Here is a 20740-nt window from a genome sequence, read left to right as displayed (position 1 = left end):
GCTTGTCGCTGCCGCCGCTAGGCAGGGCGCCAACTGTGCCGGCCCTGACATCAGAGGGGCGCCAGAGATGCTGCAGGACCCTGCTCTGTGGAAGGAGGGGCAGTATACATCACCCAGACTCCCTCTCAGTCCACTTGCTGGCCTGCTCAACCTGGCCTACTCACCCCCTGCATCCTCCATCATCTCCTCCTCCCAGAACTCTCCTCCAAGCCTCCACTCTCGCACTGCTCTGCTCTCACTCCACACCATCACTCCTTACTCACACCCACCACCTCAGAGCTCTTCCTAGCCTTATAGGGTTTCCTTTCTCCACCCCGCCCTCCTTCCAGGCTTGTTCCCTCTCCTGACTTAGCCCAGCTGTGCCTTCCCTCAGGTGTTTCCCTCCTATCACTAACCCCTTCTAGGCTTCCTTGCCTTGCTGGCAGGGTGGGGTTGAATGCGAGCCATCCTCAGCTGAGGTCTCCTTGGCCTTGCTCATGAGGAGCTGCCCCAGTAGGCCTTTGAGCTGCTGAGGTTGCCTGGCCTTGCTCGCGAGGAGCTGCTCCAGCCGGCTTCTGTGCTGCTGAGCTTCCCTGGCCTTGCTCGCGAGGAATTGCCCTGGCCAGCTACTGAGGCATGACACGAAGAAGAATGATAGTAAAAGGCACAGAAGTTGAATTAAAGGGTCATGGAAACCCTGGCTACCGCCTCTCCCATTATGTCCCCCGTAGGGCCTTGCGTTCTGTGGATAAACCGCTTCTGGTGGTCCTCAGACTGAGGGACATTCGGCTGGCATTAACTAGGGCCAGGGCTTTTTCTGCCCTGGCTCCGGCCTGGTGGAATGCTCTCCCAATGGAGATCCGGGCCCTGTGGGACCTTTTATAGTTCCACAGGGACTGCAAGACAGAGCTGTTCCAGCGAGCCTTTGACTAGGGGCTAGCTTTTTGTCCCCCTTTCTGACTGCCACACCCTCCTTTTGCAGCTGCCCTGGAGGTACATCATGGCAGTACCCGTGATTGTGGTGACTCTGTAGTGGCCCAATTTGTTTGGTGGCGCCTGGATTTTTATGCTGCCGATATAAAATTGTGTATCAATATTGGTTTTTATATTATTTATAATTTTTATTGTATTTTTAATAATATATTTGTTGGAAGCCACTCTGAGCCTGCTAGCAGGAAGGGTGGGGTATAAGTCAAATAAAATAAAATAAATAAATAAAATATTCCAGAGGAACCATCATGTTCAGATAAATGGTTATTTATTTATTTAATCATATTATACCCTGCCCTCTCTGTGAACAAGCTCAGGGTGGCTCACAACTTTGAAAAGAACAACTTTGAATAAATATTGAGATTTTATTTACTAGTTATATTGGGGGGGTGTTAGAAGGCAGGCAATAACTTGTTTGTTCTACATGTCTTATTTCTGTATCTGTCTCTATATTATTAAGGTACACATAACTTAATAACTGAACCACATCTTTGTTGTTTCACTGGTAAAACTTACAAAGGCAGAATTAATCTCTAAATTAAAAGTAAGGTGCTAAATTTCACAAACATCAAATGAGTGAAAATCTGTATACTTTGGTACAATGGAGAAAAGACATTGGTTAAAAAATAAAGACAATGCAAGAGATACAATTTAATTAGTTAGGCGTTTCTCTATTAAGATTGCCAGGCAGAGTGTGGCAACTAGTGTGAGGGTGCTGGGGCAGTGGGAGAAAAATAAATAAAAATAAGGCTCTGGCCTAGTTGCTAGCACATCACTTCCCAGGTATAACCTGGAAGTGACAATGGATTGCTCTAGGAATTGCACAACTGTATAGTAAAACCCTGTTGTTTTAACACAGAGTTTCTGGAAATTCCTAGAGCTACCCATTGTCACTCCCAGGTTATACCCTGAAAGCAACATTCTGGCAACTAGGCCAAATCCTTATTTTTAAATTACATGGAGATTGCCTGCCATAAATGGGCAAATAGTAAGACTACTCCCTATGCCTATGTCTACAAACACAGACGAATGTTACACATATGAATAGAATATCTAATCAGAAGACATGTGCCCTGGTCCTGTAGATGAATGTCAGTGGGTTCTTGGCATGCAACTTCACAATGTTCAATCAGCATAATTTGGAACAATAATCATACTACTATATTTGAAGTGAGGTGGGGAAAAGCTGTCCATATTTCTTAAAGAAACCAAAAGATTTTCAAGTCGTGGAAGTCCCTGTTCCTTATCCAATGGCTCCAACTATTTGGGGCTTTTCAGGAGATGGAAGGAGGACTTAAATCTTGCAGGGCTGGACTTTTCCCAATGAGGTAAATGGCAACTAGCATCTTATTGACATATAAAACAATTCAGCTAGATAGAGTCAAGCTGAGGTCCAATGATAGAAAATAGTCCAGAGAAAGAAGCAACTAATGGAACCATGGAAACCAGGGAAAGGCAAGAAAACACTAAGAACAGGAAGAGACAAAAAAGAAGAGGTTCTGTTATCTTCTAAGTGCTTTGTGGCATACACACTTATTGAAATCAGGAAGCAGTAAGGATAATTTTATGCAGGGTTAGAAATTGATACTGACCAATAGTGACCAATAATGAAGAGGGTGGAATGTAGGTTGATTAGATTTTGCAAGAAAATTGTATGTAGGCCACAATGTACCATACATTGCAAGCTGTGATCTGTTTCTATTCTGTTCGTACAAAAACGTAACAGCAGAAGATTCCAATAATTGAAGAATGTCTAAGTCCTGCTAATGTTATGGTTCTTCTACAGAACTGTAGTGATTTCAGAAGATCTCCAGCCCTGTTCCTGAAAGGCTCTCAAGTCTGTTCACGGCAAATGGAGCCAGCAGAGAAATGGTATCAAATTTTCAAATGGAATAACTTAGTATTGGCAACCTCCATGTTCTAGCTGCTCTTTGAATCTTACCTATAATGAGGATAATAAAGATTGTCCTCCAGTGTGGAAAAACATCCCTTTCAGGCATGTTTCTGGGCCCTTCATGCATCTTATGAAGTATGCTGTAACCTACAAAAGCTCATGCTCTGTAAGTGCTGCAAGGCACTGGTGTTTTTAAAAGCCAGAGTATTTTACTGAAATTACATTTTATTATCAGATTTTCTTTTTCATGCATTTCAGCTTAGATAGATTATGACAACAAAAGCTATACTATAAACAGATTAATGTACTTGAGGAGTGAGAATGTGGGAATTAGAGGCAAATAAAACCGACACAAGTTATAGAGAACAGCAAGGAAAATAAACCTCCTAAAACTTTTCCAGTTTGATAAATTACTCTAATTTATTTTATATCTTTTCAAAAGCAATGGAAGTGTTCCTAGTTCTGGGTTTTATTTTTTCATTTCTTGTCAGCTTCCAACAAGCAAGATCTTGTCATTCTAATTCTGCTCAGAAGAGCAAGCAGCCTCTTCTAAAAGCAATCGAGGTGTCATTCTACAGATCACATATCAGTGGCAACTTCCAAGAATTTTCTCTCTTGCCAAGATTAGAAAAAACTGTTGCTCCAAAGGACAAGATCTGTAAACTCTGATGCAAATGTTCTTTTCTGAAATATTTCAGCCTTCTGTATCGTTCATTTACCTATAAATCACTTATGCAATACCAATCATTTCATGTGATCTGTGGCACGCTTTGAGAACATTCTTGAGTGTATTAAAGCTACAAGCTTGCTCTACACTCTAAAAACCCAGTTTAAACTTTGATTACTTGTTCCTTATGAATACCCAAATTCATAGTGTGTTCTCTTCCCGCATCCTAATTTTTGATTATTTATTCTGAATATCTCTTGTGACATTCAGATGAAGAGGTTTACTATTTATGCAACACATTAAGGATGTTTTGTGTGTCCAATAAATCCCATTGAGCTGGCACAACTTGGAACTCATTGAGCAGAACAGTGCTCACTCACTAGCCACTGGCTGTAATTTGCCAGGTGCTTGACAAGCCTATCCCTGCAAACAGAGGGAGTTTATTAAGCCTATGGTGAGAGCTACCTTACATGGTCAGTAGGCTACACACTTTGCAGGTCTAGACTAGAATAAGAGAGAGAAAATTATCAAGATGATCTTTTATTTAATCAGCTATGTATACTTCAAGTATCTTGTTAGAATATGGAAAAGATTTGTTCTTTTAAAATGCAAATTTGAGAACTGTACTGAAGCATGGGTAAATTTAACAGTCTGTCATGATTTTTTTCTGACTGAAGAAAGGGTGCAGGGGAGAAAGTTAATATCCCCTCCTTGGGGCCATGTCTCAAATCTATAACAGCCCTCCCCCACAGCTACTTTTTAGGGCCAAAATACATGCAAGAACATTCACAGCGCAATCCTGAGTAGGGGTGGGGTTGGAGCTGCCGCTGCTCCCACCCACGGACACCCTCCCAGAATGTGGCAGACTGGGCAGGGGTTTGTTTCCCTTTCAGGCAGGTCATGGCCCATCAGGGAGGCCAAGGACCATGGCTGTTCCAGCCCCCTCGTGATCCTCCTTGAATGCCATTCAAGTCCAGCCCAGGGAGTGGTTCTCCAGGTAGCCTGAATCTCAACCTCACTCTTGTGAGGGCAGAATGAGGAATGGATCCCATGGCTCTGACAGTTGTGCAGGCTGGCTTTGCTCCCGGCCTGGCCGATCGACATTGAGAAGACGTGTGTCCAGACACCCTTTCCCCATTTTGCAGTTCAATAAGATTTGTTTTGAACACCAACCCTGCCCCCTCTGGTCTGTTTGCTTGCCTTTGGATGACAGTAGGCCCCCTCCACTTTCCCGAACGGCTGACATTCCACCGAAGCAAATGATCTCTGACTCTGGGCTGGGACAGGTGGGGTGGCTCCAATGAGGCTCTAGGTAGCTTTGTGCATTTGCATGGCTCTGTAGGCCAAAAGAGCAGGTGTCCAGTTGCACCTTGGAGACTCAAGCTCCAGCCAACTTCCCTCCCCACCCTAGGTTCACAGCATGCAGCAGGGTGGGACTTGGAGTGTAGCTTGTGTGTGTCTGGTGGGGGTGGTACCATGGAGGACTCCCATTCTCCAACAGCTCTCCTGACATCTAATAAGCCAGGCAGAGGACCTCTGCATGTGGGGAACGAGGTTGTTGCCAGGAGAAGGGGGAGATGGAGCAATGTCCTGGGATCTCGGAGGTTCTTCCCCTACGAGGCCATACACTTCTCCCATTTGCTCTTTGTGGGGCCAGGGATGGACACCAGGGATCTTGTTCTGGGGAGTGGGATGGCAGCCCCTGGAGCAGGTTCTCTTGCCCCACAGGCCATCATTCCATTCTAGGGGGCATCATCCCAGGAATGGAGCATGGCTCGCGAGGTCTACCCCTCATTCTTCTTCCACTTTTTCAATGCAGTTATGTGTAATAGAGCTGCTGCAAGTCAGTAGGCATTGGTTGCTCCATTCAAAAGTCCTTCCAGTCTCCCTGGTGGTCTAAAATGGGCAGCACTGTCAGTTGTTGCAGCACCCGCCCTCGTTCACCTCTACATTATTATAGATTAGATTATTATAACTGCCTTAATGGACCTTGGGGGGCTGATCCTGGGTGCTGGGTCCCTCTTCACTCTTTGCAGCCTTTTTGGTCCCACTTTTCAGGGAGGGAAACCTGTTCCTTGTGGCGGTGCCAGGGGGGGGATTTGCAAGTGAGCTGCAGCCACCAGCCTGGCCCTCATTGGAAATAGGGGTTGGACGGGCAAGAGGGTGGGTGCCCTGTTTGCACCTTCAGCGTTACCTCTGCCCTCCTGGGCCGTGCTCTCTGGATGCCTGCTCTCTGACCATGTGTGTGTGTGTGTGTGTCACTGGGCAGCAGAGATTGTGACCTGCCCATTGGCTGCACTGCTGCTCTCCTGCACACCTGCCAGGGGAGCAGTGCGGCCATTTGCTGGTGCTGGTGAGGTTGTCAGGAGAACAGCGGGAGGGTGCTCTCGGCAATAGCTGTGCCTCGCCTTGCCAAGTTCGGGTGTCAGGGTGGCTCTCCCGCAAAAGTCCATAGGGGGTGGTGCAGCTTTTATGTTGACATGCGGGTAGAGGCGTCCGGCCAACCCTTAGGATTGGACTGCCCGTCATGGAACTCCAACATCATGCATAGGTTGGTCTTATAAAAAATACAGAACCAAAGGTATCAGTATTTGAGCCCAGTAGTATCTTAAAGACCAACAAGATCTTCCGAGTATAAACTTTTGAGAGTCAAATTATTATTATATTAATAATTTATTAAAATCTTCTCTATAGCATCATTTTTTTAAAAAAAAAAATCTGTTTTTCCTGTTTAACTTCTGTGCTGTGCCTGAACTTTCATAACCCTGTACTTGAAAATTGATTGTTCTTATTTTCCAACAACCTAATCAAAATAATAAAATCTGTGCTTCTCATCAGGATAAATTAAAAAAATTAGCCCCTTTTTTCTTCTCACTCACCAGCACGTTGACAGTACAGCTCATGCGATTCTCTTTGTTTTCATCATGCATAATAGTTCTGTAATCCAGAAGTCTCTCCATCAGACGGACCACAAGTTTAACAAAAGTTTCACCAGTTTTGGCAAGGTACTTATGTTTTCTGCAATGTTCCAGGAGACTGAACAAATAATTACAAAAAAAACCCGAAAAACAATTTGTTAATCACACTTGGAAGCAGGCCCTCAATTGAGGTGTAATTTTAAATATTTCAATCATTAACATATTTTAATTACTGCTAGGCTGCAAAGTGTATTGTCACCTAACAGCTATCTCTCTAAGCTGTTTCAACACAAATCACACTGCTCTCCAACACTTACATTTTGTCAAACAACACTTTATACTGTTCGTCTCCTCGGCCACCTTCTACTTCATGATCCAGCTTTGTGATGATCTCATTTTCAAACTATAATTAAACATAGCCAGCATAAATAATCATCACAGAAAAAATATTTCATTACTGTAAAAATCAATGGTTCATACATTCCTTGAAGCTCACAATGAGATAGTTAACCATTGTTTTTAAGCTTGATTGACTTTGAACAGTGTAAGATCTCAGATATTAAGCTAGGCGTAATGATCTGCTATACCCTAGGAGGATCTTTCAGTTCAGGAAATACTTGGCTACACTGTTAAATGGAGCTTAGGCAATTTCTTTAAGAAAATCTAAATAAGGTGGCTGATTACAGGAATAAAGGGTGGAGAATAACACTCAGAGCAGGGCACACAATGTCCTTTGCAATAATTATAATAGCAACAAATGCAAGCCATCTGAAAGGACCATTACTGATGATATATAGCACCTTAGGCTGTACTGCCAATTGCATCACTCAGCTGAATGAGCATGCTAACATCTATTTGGATTGGCTAAGCTGGTTCACCTCAAAACATATCTAATAGATAGCTTCAAAGTCATTTGGAAGCTGAAGCAGAAAAGAGCTAATAATGGGACTTAAAGAGAGGGGTGTAACATTATCACAGCAATGCAAAAATATTTTTCTTGCTGGAGCATTTGAAATTGGATGGTGACATTACCATGACAAGTAACTGAGGCCACAAGTTTTCAATGAGAGATTCTCTCCCCTCCATATACATAACATATGCTAACCAAAAGCTGCAAAGTTAAAAGCAATAGAAGAGGTCCCCCTTCCTTTTCTAAGGGCTTGATATATTCAGTACCAAATAAACAAGGTTACTGACCAGAGCTCTCCCATTCAGATTTCCTTCTGCTTTATCTATTAATGGATGCTTTTCTCAGAAGACCTTGTACTCTCACTGACACCTGCACATATTTGCATTTACTGTGAGGCTAAATGGAGGGTTCCACTTGCCACCTTCCCTCCCTCCCCAGCTCAGAATTTAAGAAAGTAAATAAAATATTATTATTTTTGTAAATATTATTCTTTTGTAAAAAGAAATTGCATCCTTTGGCCCCTGTGGCTTCTAATGTCCTGCCACACTTGCCATGTTTTTTTGCCTACATATAATAACTGCTCACAATTTTCATCTGGCACCTTAGTATCTCCTTTCTTTCTACCACCTCTACCACCACTCCCCCTGCTGGATAAAATCCTTTATTAGAAGCCTGAAATGTTCATATAATAATAAATTATGCAAATATGTCTGATGCGCATAATTCAAAATTGTTAGAGGCTTGGGGCTTACTTGTCACTGTGACAGTATATGCATTAGAGGTATGAATCACTTAAATTAATGTTGCTTAAAAGTAGTTTGGCAACGCAAAAGGGCCTCTACCTGGGCATATAATCAAATCTAAAAAGATATTAAAGCTTCTTTTATAGCACCAGAGTGGTATAAAGGGATGACAAGACAATCAACGATTTACAAATGCAGTGCTAGAGATAGTACAAGCAATGAAACTATATGGCAAGCATATGCACTCCTACTTTGAGGGACAATAAATATATGATAATAAAACATACATTTCAGCAACTATACAGCAGAGAACACTTACAAAAGTGATTTAACTCTAGTATATATTCTAGCTACATTCCGCTCATGAAGCACAGACAAGCCGCCATGGAAGAATATTATTTTAAGATCCTGCTTTTAGGGAAAGAAAGTGAATGTATATTTCTTGATGAGAATTAAACCTTTGGAGCCCAGGTACACTCGCAGTAGCCAAAATTCACCCAAGCTGTTTGAACTATTGATAAGTGGATTGGGGATGACACACTAGTTATAGGATCTCCTTAGCTTCATTGGAAGTAATTCAGTTGTGTACCTAACCATAACAAGCTATAATCCTCCAGATGGAACATATTCTCATTTGTGAGCAAATGCACAGTTACAAAGTCATTGCTCCAGCAATTCCAGATATCCATTTGTTAATTATGATGATACTCTAGCTCAACAACTTTATATGCCTGGCAAAAACTCTTCCAAAAATCTACAAACGGTGGTCATCGTGACTCTTTATGTGATATTTTCAAGATCATGAAGCATCTCTGCATACTCTGTACACTGGCCTACTTTGCTGCACATCATGGTCCTTCTTAATGAAGGCCATGCTCATTGAGCATACAGCAGATGTTTTTGAAACAGTGTCCCCATTTGCAACTTTTTCTGGTCTCATAAGACTAATGACATGAACTTTACTTAGAATCATAGAATCATAGAGTTGGAAGGAGCCATACAGACCATCTAGTCCAACCCCCTGCCCAGTGCAGGATCAGCCTAAAGCATCTCTGACAAGTATTCATCCAGTCTCTTCTTGAAAATTGCCAGTGAGGGGGAGCTCACCACCTTCCTAGGCAGCCGATTCCACTTTTGAATTACTCTGACTGTGAAAAAGTTCTTCCTAATATCCAGCCAGTACCTTTGTGCATATAATTTAAGCCCATTGCTTCGGGTCCTACCCTCTGCTGCCAACTGGAACAGCTCCTTGCCCTCCTCCAAATGACAGCCTTTCAAATATTTACAGAGAGCAATCATGTCCCCCCTCAACCTCCTCTTCTCCAAACTAAACATTTCCAAGGCCCTCCGCCTTTCTCGTAGGGCTCAATTTCCAGACCCCTGATCATCCTCGTCGCTCTCCTCTGCACCCTCTCGATTTTGTCCACATCCTTTTTGAAGTGAGGCCTCCAGAACTGCACACAATACTTCAGGTGCAGCCTGACCAAGGCAGTATAGAGAGGGGCTATGACCTCCTGCGATTTCGACGCTATGGCCCCTTTAATACAACCCAAGATTGAATTAGCCTTTTTTGCCACCGCATCACACTGACTGCTCATATTTAGTTTACAGTCCACTCTTACCCCAAGATCCCTTTCACATATACTACTGCCCAGAAGTGTATCCCCCATCCAGTATTTGTGCTTCCCATTTTTGTGGCCCAGATGTCATACTGTGCACTTGTCTTTGTTGAATTGCATCCTATTCACAGCTGCCCACTTCTCCAGAGTATTCAGGTCTTGTTGAATTTTAATTCTATCTTCTTGGGTGTTTGCTACTCCTCCCAATTTGGTATCATCAGCAAATTTAATGAGCAGCCCTTCCACTCCTTCATCCAGATCATTGATAAAAATATTGAAAAGTACCGGGCCCAAAACCAAGCCCTGCGGCACCCCACTGGACACCTCCCTCCAATCTGATGAAACGCTGTTGACCACCACTCTTTGAGTGTAGTCCTCTAACCGGTTCCCTATACACCAAACTGTCCTGTAGTCCACTCCACAGTCTTCCAGTTTGCCCATCAGAATGTCATGGGGGACCTTATTAAAAGCTTTACGGAAATCCAGATAAATCATGTCAACAGAGTTCCCCCGATCCAGTAAGCTGGTCACTCGATCAAAGAAGGAAACCTGGTTGGTCTGGCAAGATCTGTTAGAAACAAAACCATGCTGACTTCCCCAGATCACTGAGCAGTCCTTCAGATGCTTGCAGATTGATCCCTTTGAAATCTGTTCTAATATCTTACCAGCAACAGAAGTCAGACTGACCAGCCTGTAGTTTCCCGGGTCATCCTTCTTCCCTTTCTTAAAGATTGGGATAACATTCGCACTTCTCCAATCTTGTGGCACATCCCCAGTCCTCCAGAAGGCCTTGAAGATGATGGACAGGGGTTCTGCAAGTTCTCTATAAAGTTCTTTCAGCACTCTTGGGTGCACCCCATCCAGCCCAGGGGATTTGTATTCATCCAGTGCAGCCAGATGCCTCTCCACTACCTCTCTGTCAATGTCAATTAGCCACTCAGGTGTCCTGCCACATTTTCTACTATCTCTAGATGTGCCTCAGTTCTTCAAGGAGAAAACAGAAGCAAAAAAGTCATTAAGCCTGTCTGATTTTTCTCTGTCCTGCATCAGAGTTTCTCCATCGGTCCAATTGCCTCTTTTACCTTGCATTTGCTTCTCACATATCTATGGAAGTTTTTCTTATTGTAGCGAGCCCTCCTGGCCAGACCCAGCTCGTACTGAGCTTTGGCCTCTCTGATGGCTGATCTGCAGTACCTAGTAACCCTCATATACTCCTCTTTAGAGGTCTGTCCTTCTCTCCATTTCCTGAACATTTCCTTTTTCTCCCTTAGCTTATTCTGGAGCTCTCTGTACATCCACATCGGTTTCTTGGAGCCCTTACCATGTTTCCATCTTGCTGGGATAGTGAGGGCTTGAGCTTGCAAAAGCTCATGTTTGAGAAAGGCCCACCCTTCACTCGCTCCTTTCCCTTCCAGCACACTCCCCCACGGAATGACTCTCATCAAGCTTGTGAGTTCATCGAAGTTGGCCCTACGAAAATCTAACTTACGAGTCTGGCTACGAACGTCCTTGGCCCCCCACAGCATGGTCACCTCCCCCTAAGGTCCCCACCACCTTCATCTCATCTACTAATTCTTCCCTGTTGGTTAATATCAAGTCTAGTATGGCCGAGCCCCTTGTAACTTCCTCCACCTTTTGAAAAAGGAAGTTATCGGCCAGGCAGGTCAGGAAATTGCATGATTCATGACGCTTTGCTGAGCCTGTCTCCCAGCACACATCGGGGAAGTTGAAGTCACCCATAATTACAAGGTTCTGATGTCTGGCTACTCTACCAATCTGTTGAAAGAGAGCAGCATCCGTTTCTTCTCGCTGGTCAGGTGGTCTGTAGCAGACTCCAACAATAATACCCTTTGTCCTTCCTCCCCTTATTTCTACCCATATGCTTTCCACCGGGCTGTCCACCCAATTCTCCATAACTTCTTGAAAATCAAGCCCTCTCCTCATATACAACGCCACTCCACCTCCTCTTCTACCCTTCCAGTTTTTCTTGAACAACTCATACCCATCCACTAGCACATTCTAGTCATGGGAATCATCCCACCAAGTCTCAGTAATTCCTACTACATCGTAGCCCTCTGTTTGCAATAGAAGCTCAAGCTCTTCTTTCTTATTACCCATACTTTGTATATAGACACTTGTAGCCTTGTACCTTTGTTTGACCTGTTCTACCCAGGTGGGTCCCCAGTTTTCACTTCGTCATTGGAATCACCATGTCGATCGTCCCCTTCCGCTTGCGGCATCAGTTTAAAGCTCTCCTGATGAAGTTCTCCAGGTTTGTTCCAAACGTTTTCTTCCCTGCCCTTGAGAGGTGAAGCCCATCACGTGCTAGAAGGCCTTCTCTAAGAAAACCTATCCCATGGTCCCAGAACCCAAAGCACTCCTGCCGGCACCACCATCTCAGCCAACGATTCACCTCAAGTATGGTCCACTCCCTGCGTGTTCCTCTTCCTATGACTGGAAGGATAGAAGAGAATACCACCTGAGCCCCCAATGTCTTCAACTGCCTTCCAAGAGCTTCATAATCCTCTTTAATTCTTGCGACAGTATTCACAGCCGTGTCGTTCGTTCCCACATAAATCAGCACAAATGGGTACTTATCAGTGGGCTTGATCAGTTTCAACAGCCGGTCGGTAATATCCTGAATTCTGGCCCCCGGCAAGCAACACATCTCTCAGAATAGGGGATCTGGCCTGGAGACATGGCGTTCCATACCCCTGAGCAAAGAGTCCCCGATGACTACCACCTTCCATTTTTTTCCACTTCCGTGTGGCCCCATGTCCTCTGTACACCCTCTTCCAGATCTTTGCGGTTCTCCTTCCACTCTCTTATGAAGAAAGTAGACCTGGATATTTACAGACATTATTTGTGTGATGACTATTTTCTTGGGGAGAAGAAAAATAATCTGTCCCTTTCTAAACAGTGCAACCAATCTTGGAACATTTCTTTCCTCTTGAGCTCCATGAAAACCACTGACAACTAAACCGGCACAACCCAACCTCTTCATCTATGCTGCCATGCCCCACCTTCTGTTTCTTGGTCATTCTTCAGTATGAACCCAAAATTCAGCACCCAGAATATACCAGTATAAATTAAAAACACACATGCAAGTTTTCTTTATATTGTCCCTGGGGTTTCCAAAGAATCTGAAATCAGTGGCCAGGATGACATGAAGAATGGATGAAGACTGGAGTTTTAAAGGACAGTGGCACAGAATGGTAAGGGAATAAGAGTTACAGAAGAAAATAAGGGAAAGATACAAATCCTGGCAATGCTACCTCTGACTATACATCTATTTAAAGGGGGTCTCAACTTTATAACCTTCAATCGGATGATGCCAACATCAGCTGACATTTTCTTTGCAAACATAATGACTGCCACAGGCTGCCAAATGATTGTTCACTTGTTTATGACCTCTGTGCTCCCCCCCCAAATAATTTTCTGCTTTTTCTGTTTAAAAAGTTAAGTCTGGAAAGATATTACAAAATGAATAAAAGGCATGAAAACAGATTAAAATGCAACTTCAAAAAATATTGTTATTTGGCCTTCTGTGACCCCAATGAGGCAATGCAATTCTTATGTATAATATATGCACTGGTTGTAGGAAGGAAATTAAAATGAGAGGAGGAAGAATGATCCCAGGCAGCCCTTGCAATGCGAGCTCAGAGGCACATCCTGTTGTGAAAGGGCATGCCAAGCAGTGGTTTAAAAGGAATACAGTAAAGAAGAAAGTCACATATCTTCACAGATCCTTTAATGAGATACAAATACCAGAATTGCTGCCTGTGACACAGGCTGCAGAAATTATCCTCTCACTGATTATCTACTCATATAGAATATGGAGATAGGATTTATTTGTTATAAAGGATTTTTATTTGTTATAAAGGATGTGTGGCATTCCGATGACATCAAAATCTGCATGTAAACTACATGCAAATGGTTTAAAGTTCTGCTTAAGGATGCTACAGTCATGTTGGTCTCATTTGTGAAACCAAATGACATAAAAATGGAATATTTTTATAATGTGAATATTAGCTTTTTCTGGTTTTGACACACTGTCCAGATCCCAATTGTGGAGCACAACCTAGATCCAACTGAATGAGTTATCAGTGTTGTTTAAATGTCTTGGAACAGAGCAGCTCTTTCCCTTGAAACGGAGGATCCTCAATGTAGGTCTTGTTCTTGTTCAGTAGTGTGGTTGATCTCAGCCAGGAATGATGGCAGAGTGCAATGGCCGTGGCAAAATTTCTTGCAACACCATGTTTTGTGGAGTTAATCTGATGCTTGATGAGGTAGCCCTCTAACTGCAACACTTCAATTAATTTATGTTTGTCATCAGAAAGCAGTTCTAAATATGGAGTTATCTTTCCTATAGAAATACCTAATATCTTGCCATAATAGAATTGATAATTAGACATGGGCACAAACAGAAAAAAAAATGAACATGGAGTTCATTGTTCATTGCCATCCACGAACTATGAACAACCAACATTGACGAACATGACCTGTACACGAATATGTTCATTGTTTGTGGGGGCCAGCAGGCTCTCCTCCAGCCATCAAGATCCCTACAACACCACTCCCAGAAACCTTACCTGAGCAGGCAGCAGGAAATGTACCAATAATAAATAATAGCTTGGTCCAGAGCCTGGCAGCAGCCCTGGAACCTGAAGGGGTAGATCCCTATTCCACCACTCACAAAGAAAATTCAAGCTCCAATGCACTCCCCCTCTCTCAAAATGCCAACAGCAACTGTCTCTCCCTCACTGTCTGCAAAACCAGAGCTGGGAGCCCCCTCCCCCCTGCTCTTTGCTTCCTTGTAACAAATTTGGAGCTCCACACTTGAAAGGAAGACCAGCCTATCAAGCTAAATTGGGCTTAGATTGGGGTTTCCAGGGAAACAGCAGGAGTTCAGACAGAGTTCAGGCAGTCCCTGCCTCCCGTTGCCAAGGGAATTGATTGCAGGTGCCAGATTGTCTGGCTTGACGAACAGCAATGAATGAGGCTTGCAACAACCACCTGTTTGTTTAGAATGGGGCCTCACGAACAGCTTGTTCGTGAACAGCTGATTGGGCAGGTTGTGGCTTTTTTTAGTATTGCTGTTTGTGCCCATCTCTATTGATAATCAGAGATCTTAAAAGATAAAACAGATGAGAAATAAAACTTCCTGTCATATGCATCCAATTTTCTTCCCTCTCTGTCTACTGGTGCATTGTGCTGAAAGCCTTTCTACATGCCTTGCACAGCCTCCACTATAATGGAGTTAGAGGCAGGCTGAGCGAAGAGAACTGAACAAGAGTCCTGTTTGGTGCAGTATAAATTCTCTATTTACTTTAGAGAAGCAGGAAGAGATGCAGGATTGTTTAATGGATATGCAGTGACATCCAAATGACCCTCCATAATAGGGAAGGCAATGAATCCCATAGAAACAGCACTCATCATGACCCTGAATACCAGATCCTTAGATTGTAGTGCTGTAGTGGTAATTTCTATCTCTAAAAATCTACCTATTCTGATCAACACTGTATAGTCACAGGTCTTCACTGGGGGACTGTTCAGGAGGGTCATTGAATGGATCTAGAGGTGATTGGTTCTAAAGTGATGTCAACATCAGTATCAGATGTTACTATTTTTGAGCTATTGACTGTTGGTTATGCTTTGCACTTTGGCTTTGTATTAATACATTGACTCCTGTTTCTCATTGTTAATTGCTTATTGGGAGACCTTTTGTTTTTGATTACCTCATATCTCCCTAGTGGGCTTCCTTGTTTTTGTCAACCTCAGATGGAACTGGTTGGTGTGGAGTTGATTGAGCATCCCTGTCACTCTTGCAGCAGATCTGGTAAGTCTCTAAAGTGATTCCAACCTCCATAAACATCTACATTACATCTGTAAGGAGACCACTAGGGATAGTGAAAGGGATAAGGTACTTCCATCCATGGACTTTAAGGTGGGTATGGCTAAAAACCTCGAGATGACTGAGAATCATACCTGGAATGGGAAGATCTTAGAATTCCTCTAGAGTAAAGAACAACTACAATGCCACCTAAGAGAAGGCAGAGGCAGAGAGTTAGCCCTTTCAGATTGTGCGCTCAGCCTGTTGCAACAATCTCCCCTTCCAATGGATGCTAGGAAACAATGAGGAGTCTCAGAATGCTGATGTGAAGACAGTGTTTGGAGAACTGGAGAGGCTGTTGATGGCTTCTTCTTGAGTGGGGATTTAGAAGTGTGTTTGGTTTTGAAGCCATAGCTGAGATGTTTGGTTTCAAATGCCTTATGTTTAGCTTTTTCATAGCTGATTTGGAGCTGCTGTATTGGACAGAAATGTGCTCAACCTCTGCTGATGGAGCTATTGGAACTGATGGGGCCCTTGGAACCAATAGAGGCATTGGATACGAAGAGATGCTGAGGGGAATTGACAATGCCTCTGGCCTATCAGAAGCAGACTGTACAGAGCTAAAGGGTGCAGATTTTCCTTTGAAGGTTCTACAAGGCCTTTTCCCAAAAGGCAGCCTTGAGTTTCAAGGCTCTATCAAGTCTGGCCTCTGGAGTAAATTGCAACATCTAGACATGTCATGTTGTCCCCCAAGACACATCAGGCAAAGAGAGTGCACTGTGGGACACCCACACTGAGAACACTTTTAAAAAATTGTTTTATGAGCCATTTTATTTTTTTATTTATATTTCAATTTATATACCGCCCATCCCTAGGGGCTCTGGGCGGTGAACAGTTAAAATCGATAAAAACAAGAACTAAAATCTATTTATCTTAAGTGAAGGAGAAACTCAACAGGCCTGATGGAGTAAAGACTGAAAGGCAGGAGTTAATGCTTGGCCCTGCACAGAACCAAAGTGCAGATGAGATCATCAAGATCACAGACCATCAAGGCAACATGGCATAAGTGAGCAATCTTTAGTTTGATGTATTGTCGAAGGCTTTCACGGCCGGAGAACGATGGTTGTTGTGGGTTTTCCGGGCTGTATTGCCGTGGTCTTGGCATTGTAGTTCCTGACGTTTCGCCAGCAGCTGTGGCTGGCATCTTCAGAGGTGTAGCACCAAAAGACAGAGATCTCTCAGTGTCACAGTGTGGAAAAGGTGTTGGCAGGTCATTTGTATCTACTCAGGAGGGGTGGCGTTGAGCTGAGGGGTGGGGTTGAGGGGAGGGGTGGGGTTGAGTCTTTTGGTGCTACACCTCTGAAGATGCCAGCCACAGCTGCTGGCGAAACGTCAGGAACTACAATGCCAAGACCACGGCAATACAGCCCGGAAAACCCACAACAACCAATCTTTAGTTTGTTTTTTGCTTCAAAGCCATCTTGCTACTGAGCTAATACTTGAGTTAGGTTTCATCTCTAAACTATATTGTTCTAGCTATTTAGATTTTGTTATTTTCTTTCCTGTTTTGCACAATTTCTATATTTATAATCTTTGCACAATTCTTAACAACCTTTATGAATTATACTTTTTGTGGTGGTTATTGGGTTTGGGGGCTTTAATCTGAAGTCAGCATCATGGCCTAACTGGCCTCAGCTACCATATAATTGTTTTTGTGGAACTCGTTTTGCAAGTGTTCTACTTTGCAGGGTTGACTTCTTGATTAATAGCCAGTCCAGCTCCTTGAGGACTTGGAGTACCTGTGACAGGGATCTGTCTCGAATAGTATAATCATGACCCCCACCCCCCGCCCTTCACAGAATACAGATCCAAGATGATTCTGTATTCAGTGACATGTTTAGGAACTCAGGCAGCCGATCAACAGACTGCTTTGTTCCAGGCACACTATTCTAAGTTTGTTATTATCAGCATGTGCCTCAGCCATAGATCTCCCCCTGTCAGACAGCACTTACAAGCACCAGGCTTAATAATATTTCAACAGATGGATGCCCAGCCATTGCTAGAACAATGGTCAAGAAAAAAATATCCTTACATCACATCTGGGGAGGCTGATTTGTTTATTCCTTTCCCCTCCTTGTTATCAAACTACCTATTTTCCTCTCTTCTTCACTCTGTGTGATTTCTTTCCTCTGTTTTTCTCCTTCCCAGTGGCTATACTTTGATGGCCCCAGGTTACCACATTCTCTTACTTGACTCATCATTGTACAACTTTATTTTGATTTCTTCCTGTATCAATATTCTCTTATAAGATTTGCAATAACTGTTCTCAGCTTGACCAACCATGATTTTTAAGAGGATGAATTTATTCTCTCAAATAGGGTCTGTAGACTGTTCTAATGGATATGTCTTTTGAAGTTGATACGCTCCTTCTAGGTAGTTTCTGCATTGTTAAAGATGTCATGTTTAATTACTTACACTTTTTTCCAGCAATATTTCAACACCGTTTCAAATTGCTGCAATCTACACCTTATTGTATTGTTTACTGACTGTCCCTGCTATTGATCATTTTGAATTATGTTGTGAAATATGTCTTGAGTTTCAGTGAGAAAGGTATATAAATAATGTAAATAAATATGACATGAATAAAAAATCTTTTCTTTGCCCATTCCTTTCCCTTCTGTGTAAAGATCAAAGACAATCCCTGCCCCAAAGGATCCACAACCTAAGAAGATGGGGCAATAAAAAAATTGAAATATCAAAAGGTTTGGTGACAGGTCTGCAGTTGCAGAGAAAAAACAAATTAAATTAATTACAATCCAGTTAGGCTGAGGCAGTAAATAATCATGGTCTTTCATTATGTAGAATGAGTCCCTAGCTGCATTCAGCATTTGTACAATATTCTTACCAGACCCTTTTTATAACAATTATGCTATATTCAATGTACAGATAAGGAGCAAGGGAATAGTATTGTGCACCGAAGTTGCTCTCCTTTTAACACAGTGCTAGAAGTTCAGCGTGGAAAAGACATGGTCTCCAAAGCAAGAGAAAATAACAGAGGAGTAAGCAAGGCATCAACCAAATTATATAGTACATGGACATAACATCAGAAATGCATTCACTCCTGGGATTATCCATAATATGATTATCTCATGTGCAATAGTCTCATGACAGAAGTATACCATGAAGGGATTAAAAATGCATAACATATGCACAAAGTATTAAACAATAACCGGAACAGAAGAAAACATCCTCCAATTCCAATTATTCTAACACTATTGTGTACTGAGATTTTTAAATTACTTACATATTTTAAGCTTCTTTGCTTCAGGAAGAACATTTTTCAAATTCAGCAATGGATTTTCTTTAGTAAACAACTGTACTAAGGGTCAAACAAGATTTGACAGCCTCCTTGGGCCCACCACAGGGATGCAGTCACCATTTTAAAGCTTTAAATAACCAATTTAAAAAAACGGAGAGGGACTGGTCCTGATGGGAATTGCAGCATAGAGGGATGAGGCATATTTATTCCTCCCCCCCCATTCTATTGCAAATGCCAAAATGGCCATGGGGGGAATTCATAGAGTTGCCAACCTCCAGGTGGCTCAAAAACAACGAAGAGGCTTCCCCAGGAAGAGCTAAGTAAATGTAAAAAAAACACTTGGGGAAAATAATCCTTAATTAACAATCAAATAATTAACAATTAATTAAACATCAATTATAATCAATTTTATAAGAAGTGTTCAGTGCAGTACAAAATTCAAATATATATCAGTAATTCTCTTGGTTCCATCATGGTTAGACATTATTGCAGCATGGCTTTAAAAAAATCCTTATGCCCCATGTTTTGATGCAACAGGATGCATCACAAACAACCATCTTTTGAGAGCTGCAAATCTAGTGGGAGAGTGAAATATTTCTCTCTGCTAATGATTTTCAATTTATTTTCCAAAGAAAACAACACAATCAGAAGCTATTCAAAAGCATACAAATGGTATTGTTTGTGTGTCACTCAGTAATCACAGTTATAATACAGCAGTGCATTTGTCACAGTCTACATGCAGAGCTATACTTATCCTTCCTTCTATAAAAGCCAGAAGATGTTGAGCTGAGATCCTTATTAGAAATTTATGTTAACACCTCTTCAGAGGAAGGTATGATGTTAACATCTCTAATCCTTTAAGTCTATCACATTCATCAAAGTCCACTAATTGTGCAAGACATTTACTGAAGACAGCAGGATGTTAGGTATTGTTAAAAGATAGATTTATGTGCTTGTTCTGCTCTAGCTGGTTTGCACTTCCAAAAATAACTCAAAGATTCTTGCTCTTCAGCCCACTTCTGCACACCAATATCTATATGCCACCTAGTATGAATTGAGATTTGAGTACTCATTTAATTATGGCTGCTAATTTTGTATGATGCTTACAGGAACCATGTTATGCATCATAAGTGGCAATTATTAATTTTCAGATTCTGAGGAAAACAGAACTTAAAACACTCACTGAAAACTGGATAAGAGATACTGTTGCCTCATTGATATTACAATTTACTGTCAGCTTCAGAAACTCAAAAAAATTCTTTGTTCTTTTTTGCTGGCAGTCTCAACTAAATTACCTGCTTTTCATAGCAGAACTCTAACTAGGGGTGCTTTATTTGCATCAGAAGTCTGGTGTTAGCAATCATGCATATTATCCATTTGCTTATTTTACTGCATGTATGATTTTTCTTTCCTTGGGGGGGGGGCGCTCTAGAAATATGCCACACTTGCTTTTTATGACACAAGAAAGATAAACAAGTTGATGTTAGATTATGCTAAAAACAGATTTTAATTAACTGCAAGTTCTTAAGGAAACTTTTCTCAAACTACAACTTAGTGCTGAGAAATAGGTTTAAGAAAGAGAAAAAGAATTTATTCACAAGAGGTATTATCATCTCATGGAATTCATTACCATAAGATGTAGTAATAATGTCTAGCTTAGGTGCCTTCAAAATAATTAGACCATTTTATAGCTGTTTGCCATAGATGCTGAAAAAGAAATTCTGTGTTCAGAGGCAATGTACCTCCAGGTGCCAGACAGTAGGGATAAACAACAGGGAAAGGGTGCTTACTTGTGAGCCTGTAGGAGCATCTGATTGGCCATTCTTGGAAACAGCATGCTGAGTCAGATAATCATAGAATCATAGGGT

At 42.2% G+C, this 20740-nt stretch overlaps 1 protein-coding gene across 1 annotated transcript in view; it reads right to left on the bottom strand.

Moving 5' to 3' along the window:
- Window positions 1-20740, bottom strand: part of DOCK1 (dedicator of cytokinesis 1) — a 602286-nt gene that overhangs the window by 112014 nt on the left and 469532 nt on the right. Inside the window, exons 34-35 of the mRNA XM_054984271.1 lie at window positions 6766-6851; window positions 6410-6566 (exon numbers count right to left, since the gene is read on the bottom strand). Of these exons, the coding sequence (XP_054840246.1) occupies window positions 6410-6566; window positions 6766-6851 (243 nt within the window). The remainder of the gene's footprint in view (window positions 1-6409; window positions 6567-6765; window positions 6852-20740) is intronic.

This window comes from Eublepharis macularius, chromosome 6 (genome assembly GCF_028583425.1).
Source record: "Eublepharis macularius isolate TG4126 chromosome 6, MPM_Emac_v1.0, whole genome shotgun sequence".
In the NCBI taxonomy this organism is placed as follows: domain Eukaryota; kingdom Metazoa; phylum Chordata; class Lepidosauria; order Squamata; family Eublepharidae; genus Eublepharis; species Eublepharis macularius.
This window is presented reverse-complemented; position numbering and strand designations above follow the sequence as displayed.